Here is a 16,765-nt window from a genome sequence, read left to right as displayed (position 1 = left end):
GGCTCATTAAATCCTTTGATGTTCCATGAACCATTCTTCAGTTACCCGTTATAGAAGTTGTTTAAATGGATAATGTAGCATATCTTATTGGAGAGATGGTCTATTTTTGTTTTGCCTATCTTATCTGTTTTACTTATCATTAGTCATGAATTTATAGAGCAGCACTTTGTAAAAACAGAATAAATAACACTCAGGTACATACAAGTGCTCATTTTTAGGAACCTTTCTTATAGCATATTAAGAACATTTTCTATTTCTCTTCTAGAGCAATTCCACAGAATTAAGATATAAAATTTGAAAAAACATGGAAATTAAGACAGACTGAATTCAAGAGAAAAATAGAGTATCAAAAAGCATATTTAGAACTATAAAACATGAACTACTAACTTGAAAAATCACCCTAACCACACCAAGAAATACATGCCCTCATATTTTCAGGAAATTATAGCGAGCCAAAAATTACCCACAGTCTTTCAAAGGTTGGGACACTCATGTCTTACACTTTATAAAATGCAGTATATGTTATAATTTTATGCAATGGTCAACTGAGAAGATTCCTGAAAAAAAACATAAAAGTTTGTAATATTCTGTAACATCATAGGATTATTAAAATTTGCTACTGATTTTGTTCTCTATAAAGATTTTAAATTCAATATTTTCAACACAAATCTTTCATGAAAGAGAGAAAAGTTACTACAACAATTTTGGACTTTAAGTAAGCTAAGAAATAGAACTGAAAGATGCAATGGATAAGCCAGTTTTAAAATGCTATGTTAGATTTTAACTACATTGCAGTTTTAATGCTGCTGCTTTGTTGTCTGAAGGTAAATACAAGAATCAAATTACTCTTGGTGGTCCACATCAACTGAGTACAAAAGGGGATCAGACGCCTTTGTGCAGGAGAAGGGAGCAGAATGGTCCCACAGGAAAGACAGGAAGACAAAGGATACAGGAGAGAAACACAGAAGAAATGTTATAAAAAGCTGAATACTCTTTATTTGAATTACTGAATGAAGACCTCTGAGGAAGAGCAGGGAAGAGCTCTGGTAAGAACCCACTATTGGAACTAATTTAATCAGAAAATGTTTTTATGTGGAGTCAATTCAATACTGGTCTGAGCTTGCTGGAACTTGGACTAAAAGACCTCTCAGCTGCTTTTTTTGACTTCTGAAATGAAAGAAGTAAATAATTTCACTTTGTATTCTACTCCTAGTCTAGCTACTGAGCTCTCTAACATGAAAGAAAGGAAAGGTCATGCAATTTTAGATATTGTCTCCTAGCCTGGTTATTGAGTCTTCTGCTGCCTTGATTTGCCCATTTCAATCTTAATATATCTTTAATAAAGAATTAAATAAATTCGATTTACAGTTTTTCTTATGTTTTTCTTCCTGATATGACTGTTTGACACAAACATTAATGGACTTTTAGCTTATTTGCTCCATCTTTGACTCTTTCCTTTAACTGGAAGTAAAAGGAAGATCTTACACAGAAGAAGCACCGATAAAGCAGCAAAACAAAGCTTTGTGAACTCTACTGGTACTTTTTTCCATCACTCATTCAATTTTTTTATATTCCATCCCTCTCCCTTAGTCACATACACATATACACACATCTTGTATTGCCACTTCTATAACAACCCTTTCCTTCTTGAGAAAAATGTATCTTACTTTTTGCTATTTTTTCCCTTTGAAATATCCACTGATTTCTGGACCTGGCAATTAAATGGAGAGATGATGCTATAGAGCACAAGGTTCATGAACTACATTATTTGGGAAAAGAACAGTTTCTCTCCCCACAGTGGCAAATACTCATCTCATGGGACAGAAAGGTATTTGTTCTTGTCTATCCTTCAGTCAGGGTGTAACTCAGCCTTTACTGAGCTGAATGCACCTATTAAAGACAGAGTGCAGAGTTCTAATCTTATAGTAAGGTTTTATAAATCTTCCTGCCCCTCCAGATGAGGGTTTTACTGTCTGCCAGTTTTCCATTTGCTGAAATTTATCAGAACAAGTTGCAATCCACAACTTTTGTCTCAATGCTGTAAGACAGACCCTCCTCTTTGGTTTCCCTTCACTTTTTTTTTTTTTTTTTTCCATTTAAAAATATGTTCACTATAGAATTTTAAATGGAAGAGAAGGGCTAAGAAGAGGATGCACAGTGAGAAAAAAACCTAAGCAACACCTGTTGTAACATAACCCATTTTCTGTTATCCTGGGAAATGCCAGTCCAGAGAGTAACCCCTCTGTAAATACAGAAGATATTGCTGTAAACAAAAGATTTTTCTCAAATCAGAAGTAGCTTTCTGAATTTGACCTGGTTCTATTTGATAGCTAAAAGCGCTGAAAGCAGAACAGCAATCAAGAAGATAGTATGGGCTGAACTGCCATAGCTTTTGCTAGTACAGCTCCCTGAGGCAGACTTTGTGGGTGAAAAAGAAGGTATGTAAGGATTAACCTCTACATCCTCAGTCACAGCACTTGGTGTCTGCAATCTGTGTGTGCAGTGGGCAAGTCCCCACAGAAATGTGCTGAAGGAAACGCCGTGATAAATTACACATTTCAGCTCTGTTCAGCAGCAGTGACAGATCTGAGTCTTTGTAATTTTTCTCAGGCTTTTCATCCAGCCAAGAGAGCACAACTATTCCCTTCTTAAAATGAAACTGATAAACATGCAGCTCCAGAATAGTGAACCCTTAGAAGTGTTCATTACTCTTGCTCATTCAGCTGTGGTACAGTCTTCCTCTACCGTAAGTCTCTGTATTTTCATCTTCTTGGTAGGTTTTCAGCTTGTGTTACAGACAATTAGAGACAATAAACCTAATGGATGTAAATCCAGTGGTCTCTTTTAGGAAAATGAAGTGGTACTTTACCCATTTGAAAATGATAGAGTAGCTTCTACACTAGAAAAGTCAGGCCTTCTACAGTCAACAAAATAAACCACAAAAAGAAGTGTGCTCTGTCAATCAAAATCATCTAGGGATAAATGAGACAAACTTACTGAAGAACACACGGGAACTCCCTTTCATTTTGTTATAAAAATATTCTGAATGATACAACACACATATGTTGTAATAACTCCGGCTTGAAAAAGTCAAATCAAACCCAAAAGCTGTGTGAGGTGCTAGTGAAAGAGCTGTCTGAAGCAATCTGGATTCAGTCTTACAGAAAGCCAGTGAGGATTCAAAACCTAGAATTTCTCACGTAGGACTTAGGAAGAAAAATCAACTAAATGGATCAAGCAAGTAGTAATATTATGCAGAATTTCAAGACTTACCTCAATTTTCTTTTGTTAAAATAACGAAACCCAACAATCCAATTAACCAGAATCTAAGTCAGTTTTTGGGACATAGTCACAAGAAAGAAGAGCAAGACTGAGATTAACTTCCAGTCATCAACCTTAAGACAGACGGACTATAAGATATTGTACAAAGTGGAAGAAGCATCTTTGCAATAGTCAAGCAAAGAACTACCAAAATGAAGAATGGCATTCTAAAGTTTTGTTAAAATCATTATTTGTTGGAAGACATTTGTCATAAGGATAGAGACATATGCATTGTCAAAAGAGAATCTTCAAACACAGACTCTCCTGGGAGCACTAGTCAAGGTGGATGAGAACTGGAGATGGCTGTCCCATTTTGACTCTGTCAAGTTATGAAAATCTACTACTACCTTCCTTAATACATTTTAGAAGACCCAAAACACTTAAAGACACTTAAAAGTATTATGAATGTTCAATATACTCCTGTTTACTAATGTAACTTGAATTATATGTTATTCAAAAAGTACGGTTTAGTCACAGTAGTTCTTGACATCAACAATGACCACTAATTTGTGAAATTAAAAGACTTCTTAGATGACTTGAAAGAGCTACTGTGCAAGTACAAAAGAACCACTTCTTTTGCTACATGAATGATGTCCATTAAAAGAGACTTTAAAAATTGAGTTTTTAGATAGGGGAATCAGTGGTAGTGTATTTTTGAACACATAAAATATAATGTAGGTAAATCATTGTAACCTATATACTATGTAACTGTTACATTGTGATTAAACCAGTAACTAAACCAAATGGATACATCAGTTAAAAAGTGTTCCACGGATACCCATGTCTCAAATGAAAATCTTCTGAATTTCAGTCTTTTGGGACAAACCAGAAGACCACCAAAATCAAAAGGAACCACCACTACCAAAAATATTACTACATAACCTCCCTTTGGATTTATAGCAGGTCAGTCTTCCACAACATACCGATTTGGACAGTTACGTAAAGCAGGAATTGCTGTTTTGGGTTACTGACATCAATATGCCAAAAATGCTCTGAGACAACAAAGACACTATAATACTAAGTTTAAACAAGGTGAATGTATACAGTTTGGAATATTCCATATGCATTTTCCAGCTCTTCATCACAAGAGGAAAGCAAGGTTTCAGCTCCTGTTTTTTGGGGGTTTTGTTTTTATTTTTGTTTTGGTTTTGTTTGCTTTTTATTGCATACTGTATAGCTTCCTAGAGGAAAAGAACCTGGTTTAGAACTTGACTTCCAATAAGAAAAGACATTTAGTGATAATCTCCACAATGTTTTTTGTTAGCAGGCTATTCACCACCTATTAATCAGTCAGCCATTAATTATAAACCTGTATTAATTCAAGATGCCAATCTCAAGGACAAATCTGATCTTTCCAGGAATGTCTGCTGATTCTTGGAAGCTGAAGTGAAGTATCAGCATGAGAAAAACATTTAACATCCACTTCATACTTTTGTTAAAAAGTCAAAATATTGCAAAACCATCCACTTTTCAGTGTGCTATGATACTGAGGCTTGTTTCAATTCGGAATTTATAATCTGTGAGGCTAAAAAACCTACAATCTACGATCACAAAACTAACATACAAGAAAAAAAATATACAAAATAGTCTTTGCTAGACATTGCTTTGTTTCAATTCGGAATTTATAATCTGTGAGGCTAAAAAACCTACAATCTACGATCACAAAACTAACATACAAGAAAAAAAATATACAAAATAGTCTTTGCTAGAAATAGAATTGTAATAAGAAAACTAAGAAACACCTATTCAGCAGCCATTTAAAAAAGTCATGACAGATACTGCAGTTGCGGGAAGATGCTGAAAATTATCAATATATTAAAAATGCTTCTCTAGGCATTTTCTATCTATCCATAAAAATTTACAAGCAGCAGTGAAATAGTTTAAAAGCTACTTCAGATCTTTCTCTCATAAAAACATACCTTCCTGAAAACTCTACCTTGACATAATCCTTTTCCCCACTTGTAAAACTCTAACATTACTGAAATTACGGGTAAAATTACTGAAATTACTCCTGATCACCAGCAAAAAGCAATATTTTTTAATGAGGCCTTTCTTCAACACCTAAATAATAACTTTGGATCATTTTAGATAATTTTTAGGTGGTACTGCATCAGCACAAAATCTTGAAAAGTATCCATCTCAGACGAAAAAAGAGCTGACGTTTGGAGGGGGAGGGAGGGTAGATGCTCTGTCAAGACAAAGGGTATTTAGACTGATTTGTCTCAAGAGTTAGAAACTGTACAGTACACGAATGTTTTCTATTACATCTACTTCAGTGACATCACTTCTTCCCTAACAGTCAAAATTGTTTTAAAACAGATATAAACTACTTTATAAATATACTATATAAATACACATTGACAGGTGTTCAGCCAAGGGGGTACAGTAATGAAGCTTTCATTGTATTTTTGCCAGAACATTGTGTAGCACATATAAAAGTTGATACTGTAAATGCATCGTACTCCTACAGAAGCAAAAATAATGAATGGTTTTGTTATCTAGAACACGTTTTCTAATATTGTTTTACTATAAATTATTCTTAAATTTCCTAATACAGAAAGAGAAATGCTGCTAGACAGGACAGCATTATTAATAGCGTATTATAAACCACTAAAACACAGTTGTGTTAATCCAATATTTAAAGACTAGGCAGTATAAATAGGTGAGATTTTCTCTACAGTAATGGCATTTGAGGAAAATTACTTTAATTGCTAAATTGAGCATTTTAAGTACTGAGGATCTCACCAAAATACATATCACTTACACTTCGGATCCTGGAATCAAACATTAGAAAAACATCCTAATACGTTCTGACTTCTCATATGCATAAGAAACCCTATGATTTCTAGAACCTTTTAAAATTCAAACTGGCTAAGAATGCATTCCAGCAGTTTGATGACCTTATGTTTGTCCTCAATTACAGTAAGAATAGTTTTAAAGTACTTAACAGTCGTCTTCTATGGAAAAGAAGATTTTTACCCCCCTCATAAAACATAGCAAGAACTTAGTAGCTCTTTTGCCATGAGGTCAGGTTTCCTGTGTCTTGATATTAGTTATTATAGATCTTACCGAAAGATATAATTTTAGATAAAAATATTTCAGTTGGTTTTATTTTTTCTTTTTTGCCTGTTACTTCAAAGTGATTATTATTTGTTATTTGCTTACTGCCTTCTGACTATTGCTGCAGTCTAAGCAGAGGTGTTTCTTGATGGTCTTTAAGATATTTTTTTTTTTCTCCTGAATGGCTAATGCTTAATTTGGAATCAAAAACACTTCAGAGCTTTTCAAACTTATTTTGGTCAATATATGCACATCCATTTTAAATATCATCTTGTATCGGTTGAGCTGAAAGCTCATTTATCATTTTGATGAATATAAATGGGTTTTTTTATTCAGGAATTTTGCTTCTTTATATTTCATTTCACTTCAAGTAAGCATTATGGATATTGGATGTCATCACAAAACTCTTGACTCTCAGACAGCCTAGCCTTTTGCAATGACAAAAACTGACCAGCTGTTTCTTTTCTGGTTCTCATGCAATTTTCAATACCTACCTAAGAGGGTCTGATCAATGCATGTTCCATTCACCAATGATTTTCCTTCTGGACAAGCACATGTTGCACCAGAAGGGTTGAGCAAACAAATGAATTCACATGTCAGCTCCAAGCATGGATTAGGCACTGTTTAAAAAGACAAAATATTAAAAATATTGATTTTTTTATTAATACTTTTTTTTTTTTTTTAGAATTACACCGTGTTCTAGAACTAGGAAAAATCTTGAGATATAAAAATTCTCATACACTTCCAGTTTCCAGGATATCAACAGTCCAAAGTCAGTGAGCACACTCACTCAAATGGTAGTGCAAGACTCATACCAGGGCAAAATCTATTCCAGCAACAAAAAAATTATTAATATTATTCAATAAAACCCCTCATCTGTTGTGGCTAGAGACATTTGTATTCATCTCTCTTCTAATTTTTTTATACCTCATTTACAATGTGGGTACACAAGGCAAGCATTTGTCCAATGTCCTTCCAAAGGAGAGAAAATGCATCAAAAAATCTAAATTAAACTTATATAAAGAAATATGACTAAATCTATTTTCAGTTTGTAGAATCAGACTGTTTCATATTTGTACAACTTGGTTACATTTTTTCCCCCGAGGTGAACTTCCTCAGTATTGAGTTTAAAGTAATTATGCTTACTCACAGTCCATTTGTTTGTAGCGGTGAAAAATCAAGGCACTTTTTGCTTTGTCAACATCCACACTTAGATATTCTACAAGGCTCCTGCCAAATTTGTGTACTCTGAACGCACCATTTTTAGGACCTGCTCCATATATGTAATCCTCGAAAATGTCAATTCTATGTGGATGCAGTAAACCTTAAATAAAATTGAACAATTAACACACATATATATATTCATATTCAGATAATAAACAACTTGGACTTAACAATAATTTCAATTGTATTATTGCAATTACCACCTAAGGCTATTATTACTCAGACAGCTTATTTTGTACCAACAAAGACTGCCTTTTAAAAAGAATCTTCTTAAAAGGAACTCTTTCCATACTACAAGCAACTAAAATCTCTAGATTTGCATTAGCTTTCCAACCAATCCAGCCTCAGAAACTGGTTGAATATTGAAAAGTAGGGAAATCCCACAGTGACAACTAGCTAATTAGAACATACTTAGTTGAAACACTTTAACTAGAAGTTTGTTACAAGAAAGAAACAGATTATTTTGCCCTACTTAAAAGAAACTATTCTGACAAAATGTTTCTTCAGCTCCTTCTTAACATTTGAAGTGCTTTCACACAGCACTTATTTTAACTCATAATTATAGTAAATTAATACAAAAAGAAATGCTAAGCCTCTACCAATTCCTCATTTTTAAAAGCTGTGAGTGCCAATTAGATCACATCATTGGATTTCCTGTGCACACTGTCTGCAGAATTTCACATTTACCTTTGTAACAAGGCAATAACTTCTGAATAAAACTTCTTTGCCAGAGACATCTCTTCTTGATTTGAAGCCATAAAGAAACAGAACCTATAATTCCTTAGGATACCTTGTTCCTACCACTATCCCCATTTACTGTATAAATGGTTTTATAACACACTTGTATTTATTCAGTTTATTCTGCCAGTTTTCCAGTAGAAAATCAATCCATAATAGCTACTCTGTACTTTATTTCAGTAGAAATACTTATAAATTCGAATTCATTATCTTATGCTTGTTTAATTAAATGGGTCAAAGTTTTTATCTCATTGCAAAGCAATTTCTAAACTCTCCCAGTTTTCCTTTGGTCCTATTTCTCTAATGTTTCCGTAGTTACTAAAACTGTCAACAGCAGACAAAAGGCGACATTGCATTACTGATCTTGTATTTCAGTATTAAATCTTACACATGGAATTTAAAAAGTCTCTACTTTCTACTTGCCCCTTTACAAATCCCAAATTTGCTGGGTTTGGCACAGTGTAGTATAGCCCTTCTGTGCTATAAAATATTTTAAAAGTCATCTCCTTAGATGCGTTTTAGTCTGTTGCAATGTTGTGTCTTTTTTTCTCTTGAAGAATAGCCTCATGTTTATTCTTAAAATACAAATGACTATTGAGCCACATTAATACAAATCCAGGATACTCTGTCAGTCTTTGTAGCAGCCACAAGGACTAGCATAAGCACTGGGTATTTATTTTGTGACAGGTTACAGCCTAGTCAGATCCTTACACTCAAAGTGATCCTTCTTGAGATGACTACTTCCATGTATATTGATCCACATTGTGAAATAAAATGCTATTAAACAAGAATAAGATTATTTAAATTTGGTCCTACTCAATTTGGATCATGGGAGATTTTTTCCTAGTATTTTCCAGACCTCCCTGGTGAATTCTAGATCATTGGTTAAAACAGTAGCACTAGATGCAATAGCATCCTGATGAAACTCCACTACCAACTGCTAAGCAATCACCCCCAAAAGCCTGTATATGTTTCCTCTCTTTACCTCAATTTCATAAATTGTTACATATATTATAAAATAGTTATAAAAAGCCAACATGCAATTCTATGAAAACAAAGTTTCTTTGACCAGAATCTCTTTCCTTGTAAAAGGAACTTTCTTCATTCACATTCTGTGAGCAGAATTCTGTCATTACTTATTGACCTGAAAGCCAAATCCATTACTTTTTCCAGAACTGATTCAGGTCAACTGTTCTATAAACTATTCAATCCTTGTGCTAGACAGCTCTAATTTCTAACTAGTCAAAGTTTTCTTGTTGCTATGTCAGTCCAAGCAAGGCCAAGAATAAATATTAATTGCAAAGATGTTTCATAATACCTAAGCTAATAATTAGATAGCAGTCTTGGACATTTGCACATAACACTGAATCTTTGTTCCCCTAAAGTAACTTTATCAGATTATCGAAAAGCTAAAATTATCTTAAATATCTATTTGTTTAGCTATCTAAATAAAGCAATAAATATTACTTCATAATCACTACTTTTTGATTACATAGTTTCTCTCACTAGTGAAACTTCGGCTGAGTAAAATAAAGTAGAAATCATGTTATAGAAAAGCTCTCCATACCTTGTTTAGTGCTCACAGACACAACTGAATCGGAACCATCAAAAAGAACGCTGCCAATAACAGATAATTCAAAATCAGCCCAGAACAAACGCTGACTGAACTGATCAACTACGAGACCTACAAAGAAAATAAAGTTCAAATAGATATATAAAACCTGAAAAAAAATTAATATTTTGATGTAACTGGACATTTTTATACCATTCATATTCTTGTGAACACAAAATATGGTGACAATGTAAAAACATGACAGGAAACCAAGGAGAATAAAATATAACACCTTCCACTTAAACTTTCCCCTTGAGGCAGCCGTGGTTTTTCTTCTTTATTTAACTTACTCTTCCAAGGTCAGTACTTTTTCAAACCCATTGTCCTCAGCAGGCAGAGATGTATACCAGGTGGGAATTAAATATAGAATCTAATCCTGTAATTTGCTCTACCAACAACAAAAAAATCTACTATGTCAATAGATTTCTAAGCAGTAGCACCAGTGTGACCATGCGCTAAAAACAAGGCATTCAAATTTCATAGAGTCTTCCGAACCTATCCTGTTTCCCTAAGGATATAATTGTGTTCTTTTTTTCTTGTTATCACCAATCCTTAACATGGAATAATTATTACAGAATTAAAAATCAGATTATGTCAATTAGATTAGTGTTACAATACTTAAGCAGCAATATTGACAGATGTATATATTTGCATAAAAAAGAAAGCACAAGAGTGACTGAGAACATGAATGAGAATAAAAGATAGATAACATTGTGACTACCCAACCTCTAGGCAATAACTAGTTAAATCAAGCAGCCCGTGTTTCATAGAGGGTGATTAAATGATTAATGTCCCATTTTATGTCACATCAAAAGCTTCAGCCTGGAAAAATATTTGAACCATAAAATAACTTAATTCTAATTTTTGAAGTTGTGGTGTATTTTTAATAACAATGGGAAAAAGTATTTTTCTTCCTATTTATGTAAGTAGGTAAGTCAGAAAAAATACATCAAAAGAAATTATAGATAACAGCAAGAATTCTCCTCTTAAGGTCATAAATTAATCAGCTGCAGATAGATGAGATGAAGTGGAGGAAGTCTGATGCATCGACCACTGAAATATGTTTACATTTGCAACTCCGTTAAAAGAAAACAAAACACCTCTTTAAAAGAAACACTGACATACAGCTAAAGAGAATAATTTCTGGTAAAAGGTAATCCCAATGTATCAACTTTGTGTGATAACACAGTACCTGTAAATGGGGAATATTTTAGAAGTAGTCCCCAGTTTCCAGCTTGAAATTATTCTTTGCATTTGAGTAAGAACATTTAAATATCAAACAAGAAATAAATAAATAACATTCTCTATCTTTCACAGTATCAGAGGTAACACAATGTTAAAAAGTACTTATTTTTAGATTTTACACGTAGCACTTCTTTTTTATGTCATTTTTATGTAAGTCCCATGAAGGCAAGCCAAAATGCTTAAAACTATCTCTTACTTGAAATAAGAAAGGCCTATTTAGCAATAAATTTAAGAGCAGTGGAACACAGATGCTGACTAAAACCTTTAACCTCATCTAAACAATAGCAGTCAGGTTTCTTTTGGGACAAAATAGCAAAGGCTTGGACTCTCTCTTTGCATTTTCTCTACAAAGACATGGGTCTGTGTGAAATATCTGACAAAAAAAATTTTAAAGCTCCATAAGCATCTACTTTCTACTATGAAGCAAAGGAAGAAAATCACAGAAGCATGGCACAAAAGAGTTTTCAGCCAATAGGGACAGGAAAATGCAAGGTATTTGTGAAATTTCCTCTTTGCAAAGTCTGCTCATTTTTGGTAATTCTGCTAATTTTCTTAGTTTTCATTTTATTCTTCCTTACAAGGAGACAGAGGTCTGGTTAGATGTTTATATGAAACTTTTCTGTATATAATTTATCAAGGAAAATTTTATGAAGAGCAGCTCTTGCAGTTCTGCTTCTGGGGAGGGAAGAAGTAAACACTTGCATTTCAGATAAGTTTGACACCATTACTACCTACAAATCTCAATAATTTCACTAATCCAATACTGATGGCCAAAAAACCCAAAAGAGTTTACATGCCGTTTAATGACCAAGTGGTGACTGGCTCCACAGGACATAATCTTGGCAATCAACCAGCCTGATAATAAGAGACAAAAAAGTGCAATTCCAGCAACTAGAACTAAATCTAATGATTTGTATATCTAATCTCTTGACAATGTTGTATATAAGAAGTTCTGGAAAGAATATGTAGCAACTCCAGTAAACATAAAATTCTGTTGCCTTTCAGCCTGAATAATCATAAGTGTCTTACTGAATTTACTATTGACTATGTATTTTTTATTATTATTACTATTGTGCTTCTTTCTTACCTAAAAAGCATAATATTCCTTAGAGATTCCTTATCACATATGTAATTTCTTAAATTGCTATATTTCAATCTAATCATAAAAAAGAGTGTTTACTTTAAGTGATGAGTGCAATTTACATACACAATGCCAAAAGCCCACCTTAGCTTGGGACTTAACAGTCTGTTAAAATATTATTACTCCTTGCTGTGATAGCGGCAGCTTCTGAGATGCTTAGATATTCAGATAGCATCCTCTTGAAAGAAGCCTATGTTTCAACAGATACACGTACCTAAGTTCAACAACCCCCAATTTGCAATGCAATAATAACAAATTATCATTGTAAGCCTGGAGAAACATCAAATATTGCATGAGAAAATGGGTCATGAACAAATCATTTGTCATTTCAAGACAGGATGCTGCTATTTAAGAGAGACACATTTCATTCTGGATTTATCATTTCCTTTGTCATAAAAATTACTTTTATCCTGCCAATGGAGTCTTAATGGTAATCAGGAATAACTTGATATGTACTGCCAAGCTTCAAAATAGTTCTCTAAAATACTGACATAATTAAGTTGTTGCTTCTTTGAATACTTAAACCTTGTTTTATACTATTTTGCAGTGTGTTCAGGAAATAACTAGAATAGGCTGTGAGATTTCATACACATTCTTAAAAAAACATTCTAACTGCTGTTCCCTTAATTGATTTTCTTTATTCAGTGCTATTGAAGAAATCATATTTTGACTGATTATATAGACTCCTTTGGTACTGCTTTGTGTTAAGCTCTGTTACAAAAGTTTAAGTCATATTAAGGTGTATCATTTCAAAACAGAACTAAGAAATTTGCTAGTAACTGCATATGAACAACCAGAATACATATTCTAAAAAGTACAGAATATTTTTACATACTGAGAAACTGGAATTCAGCCAACAAATCTACAGTGAATTAGCAAGTGCCATGTAATTAGGAAAAAAAAATGGATAAGCTGTATACCTGTAGGTCTTTGTAAGTTCTTTTGAACCAATATTCTTCTCAGAGTACCATCCATAGATGATTCCTCTATGTGAGAGCGATCCCCAATAACTGTCCAATACATCATCCTAAAATAACATAAAAAATGAGCTGGATGCCTATATAGAACCTCAAAACACTGCACTGATATGAAATGACTGTGAACTTTCCAACCTACGCAAGAGATGGGAAATTGATCCTGATTTATACACCGCTAAATTGAGCAGGAATGTTCAGTAAATGACTTGGAAAAGTTTAGACATTTGTAGACATCATTTTATTTCTCTTACCCTACTTTGCATTTTTGTTTGAATTACTAAAACAGTGTAATGTTGAAACATACATACCCCCTTTTAGGATTTACAGCAATTGCATATGGTTCTCCTGCCATGCTGGTAAGGAGTCTGGTACAGTTCGGTCCGTTCAGTTGACCTACATTGATGGAGTACCTCAGACTAGTCCAATGCGTCGTGTAGTAGCTGAACCAATGCATTCTGGAGTGATCAGTCCAGTAAATATTTCCAGCAACCCAGTCAACAGCAATGCCCCTAGGTCTTTTGAATTCTGGACACTAAAAGGAACAGATGTTGAAGTCAGATTTATGGAAATGATCTTTCACAGCTGCTGCACAGTCACACAACTTTTTACAGTCAAGTAACTTTTACCTTTAATATGGTGAAATATTTAAAAACACTGCAGTAGAAGGACATAAATTCCAGCTGTAAATGATAAGGTCTGTGTGATCTGCTAACAGGTCTATTCAGTGTATAAAAACAAGTCAAAAGTTCAAAAATGGTTTCTCAAGTCTAAGACTACCTATGTTAAAAAAGGCATTTAGGCATGAACTATTTGATAGTGAAGCAAATAAATGTTACATCCTTTAATTCAAAGGAAAGGAAAAGAAAGCAGTAAGATTATACAGCTATTATACTCCATGCAGAACTACCATGTGACGTCCCATCCCAAAGCCCTCAGAGTGAAAATGGTTTATACAGCTATTATACTCCATGCAGAACTACTCCATGCATGTGACGTCCCATCCCAAAGCGCTCAGAGTGAAAATGGTGCTTGAGACCATCCTGAGGTATGGCTGCTCAGCAGTCTCCCAAGGATCAATAAAATCACTGCATTTAGAAGACTGCATAAAATTACCTCTGTCTTCTGACTAATACTTGTCTGAAATTGTAAGGATTTTTTTACATATTTGTCTTCCCTTGCTGGTAACAATTCCTGTGTTCCACCACCAATCGAAACTAGAGTTAGTACAATATTCAACTTCACATGAAAAAGGGGCTTGACTGATTATAACTTTAGAATTAGAAACTCTAGTATCTCTGTAATGATTTCACAATTATCAATGAGCTCTAGATTCTACAAGATGGTCCTAAGGATAGAAATTCATATTGCAAATATGAACAAGTTTCTCTAAAGTTTACTGGAATTCCTGCAGAGAGGAGTAACATCTGTAAAATAGGACTACCCAACTAGTTCTAACATGAATAAAAATACCAAGCATATCATAAAAAATTCAAGACCCACATCAGCTAAATACATATGCAATTGTTTGCCTGTCTACCTATAATAGCATCAAGCTAAATTAGGAACAAAAAATGGCTATTCCTTGACAAATGCAGTAATGGAGTGCTACTAAGCTATGTAACCAAAAATCAGGAAAGAAAATCCTAAAATAACTTGTTTTCCTTCAGGTGGCAGAGATGTCTAATAACATAAGACATTTGTAGACTATTTTCATCATAAAATAAAGGTCATTGCATTCTCTAGGTGAAATAATAGGACTGCAAGGGTGAATTTAGATTGTTCAAAAACCTTTAATTCTGCAAAAATGTCATAGAATGCATGTTCAAAAAATACTCCAAGCCCTGACTTTCTATTTAGATGAGTATTAAAGCAGAAAAATCAATCACTAGATTCACAAAATAGTATTTCTTTAAAAACGGGGTCACAGTCAATGTTTTCAACTGAAACAAAATAGAGTATCATAATTCTTTGTTATGAGACTATGATACTGGAAGAATATGCTTCCAGAAATTCCACAAAACCCCCTTTTTTTTCCCCAAGAAATTTAGCATTTGTATGCAACAACCTCTTTTTTTCTTTGTTACAGTATCAAAGCAACATTCATGTAAAGGACAAGACACCCCAAAATGTGGGTACTTACAGATAAGCATCATTGTATTTTTAATCCAAACTCCTTTTAATTCTGGGTAATATGCAGGCACCTGTGTCAAGAAGTGTGTCTCATACCTGGAGATCTCTAGTGACTACTTTGGAGAGTGCAAGGGTTAATGGCATCGGCCTACAAGGCTGGAACCAAATACTCTTTTAAAAGGAGACGTGCTGTCATGGACATCACAGTCCCTCACCTTTCTTGGGATTGTTTACACTAAGACTGTATTTTTTGGAACCTGGTAAGCCCATCATGAGAGCTACCATCCACAGTGAGAGATGGTTCCCTTTCTTGGGATTGTTTACACTAAGACTGTATGTTTTGGAACCTGGTAAGCCCATTATGAGAGCTACCATCCACAGTTCCCAAAAAGCTGGTAGTAGAAGCAGATGAGACAAAGGATCCTAAAAAGATTCTGGAAAAAGTTTGGGTTGCTTACTAACCCTGACCCTTTCTCATTCTTTTCAACTCTACAGGAGAAGGGAAATGCTGGGATGCGTATTAAAGATCAAATGAACAAGGAGATAATCAGAAGAAATGGAAAGTGGCCACCTGATGCAAGAGATTAAAAAAAAAAAAAGAGAATAAAACACGCTAGCTGATGCTTTGCCTGTGTAATTCTCAGTTGTGTTCGTTAAGTTTCAGCCAAGCTACATCATATTTCTGATGTCTTATACATCTTCTCATACCGTTTAGGAAAATTACTGTAAATGAGCTTTTACCTAATAGCTTATTTGGATTATGTTAATTTTAAAGAATGATATTGCATGCAGAATAAAGATGAAAATACAGGAACAAAATCACATTAATATTTTCTACACTTATTTCAGCCCACTTTGATGCTAAATACAACGTACTGCAACTGATTAGAGAAATTGGGGTTTGAAGTCTAATCGCCTTTTATAGTATGGTAGTCTCTGCACAGCTACAGACCATGTCAGCTTGATGACTTTTGATCAAAACTACTGCCTGTTGCAAAAAAATAAAAAATAAAAAAAAAAGCAAGAGAGAAAAAAAAAAGAAGCTGCACTAGCAGAGCAGCTTGGATTTGGAAACCACTTTGATATAATGGTACATTACAGAAAAATTTTGAACCCTAAAGTTGCGCTTTAACTGGAGACAATGTGTTACACATGCAGCAGGAATTCATCCCCTTGTAATGCTTAGCATTTTAACACAGGAAAACTAAATCACAAATCTAATTTATATCATAAGCACATGTGAAGAAATATTTTCTCCATTTACTTTACAGACAGTTTTGCTATGGCATTGCATAGAATAAAGTAAACCAATGCTTT

The 16,765-nt window shown here is 34.0% G+C and overlaps 1 protein-coding gene across 1 annotated transcript in view; it reads right to left on the bottom strand.

Moving 5' to 3' along the window:
- LRP1B (LDL receptor related protein 1B) overlaps positions 1-16,765 on the bottom strand; it is a 618,836-nt gene that overhangs the window by 44,694 nt on the left and 557,377 nt on the right. Inside the window, exons 80-84 of the mRNA XM_014941128.1 lie at positions 13,627-13,850; positions 13,262-13,368; positions 9,911-10,027; positions 7,532-7,705; positions 6,876-7,001 (exon numbers count right to left, since the gene is read on the bottom strand). Coding sequence (XP_014796614.1) covers positions 6,876-7,001; positions 7,532-7,705; positions 9,911-10,027; positions 13,262-13,368; positions 13,627-13,850 — 748 coding nt within the window. The remainder of the gene's footprint in view (positions 1-6,875; positions 7,002-7,531; positions 7,706-9,910; positions 10,028-13,261; positions 13,369-13,626; positions 13,851-16,765) is intronic.

This window comes from Calidris pugnax, unplaced genomic scaffold (assembly GCF_001431845.1).
Source record: "Calidris pugnax isolate Ruff unplaced genomic scaffold, ASM143184v1 scaffold60, whole genome shotgun sequence".
Taxonomy (NCBI): domain Eukaryota; kingdom Metazoa; phylum Chordata; class Aves; order Charadriiformes; family Scolopacidae; genus Calidris; species Calidris pugnax.
This window is presented reverse-complemented; position numbering and strand designations above follow the sequence as displayed.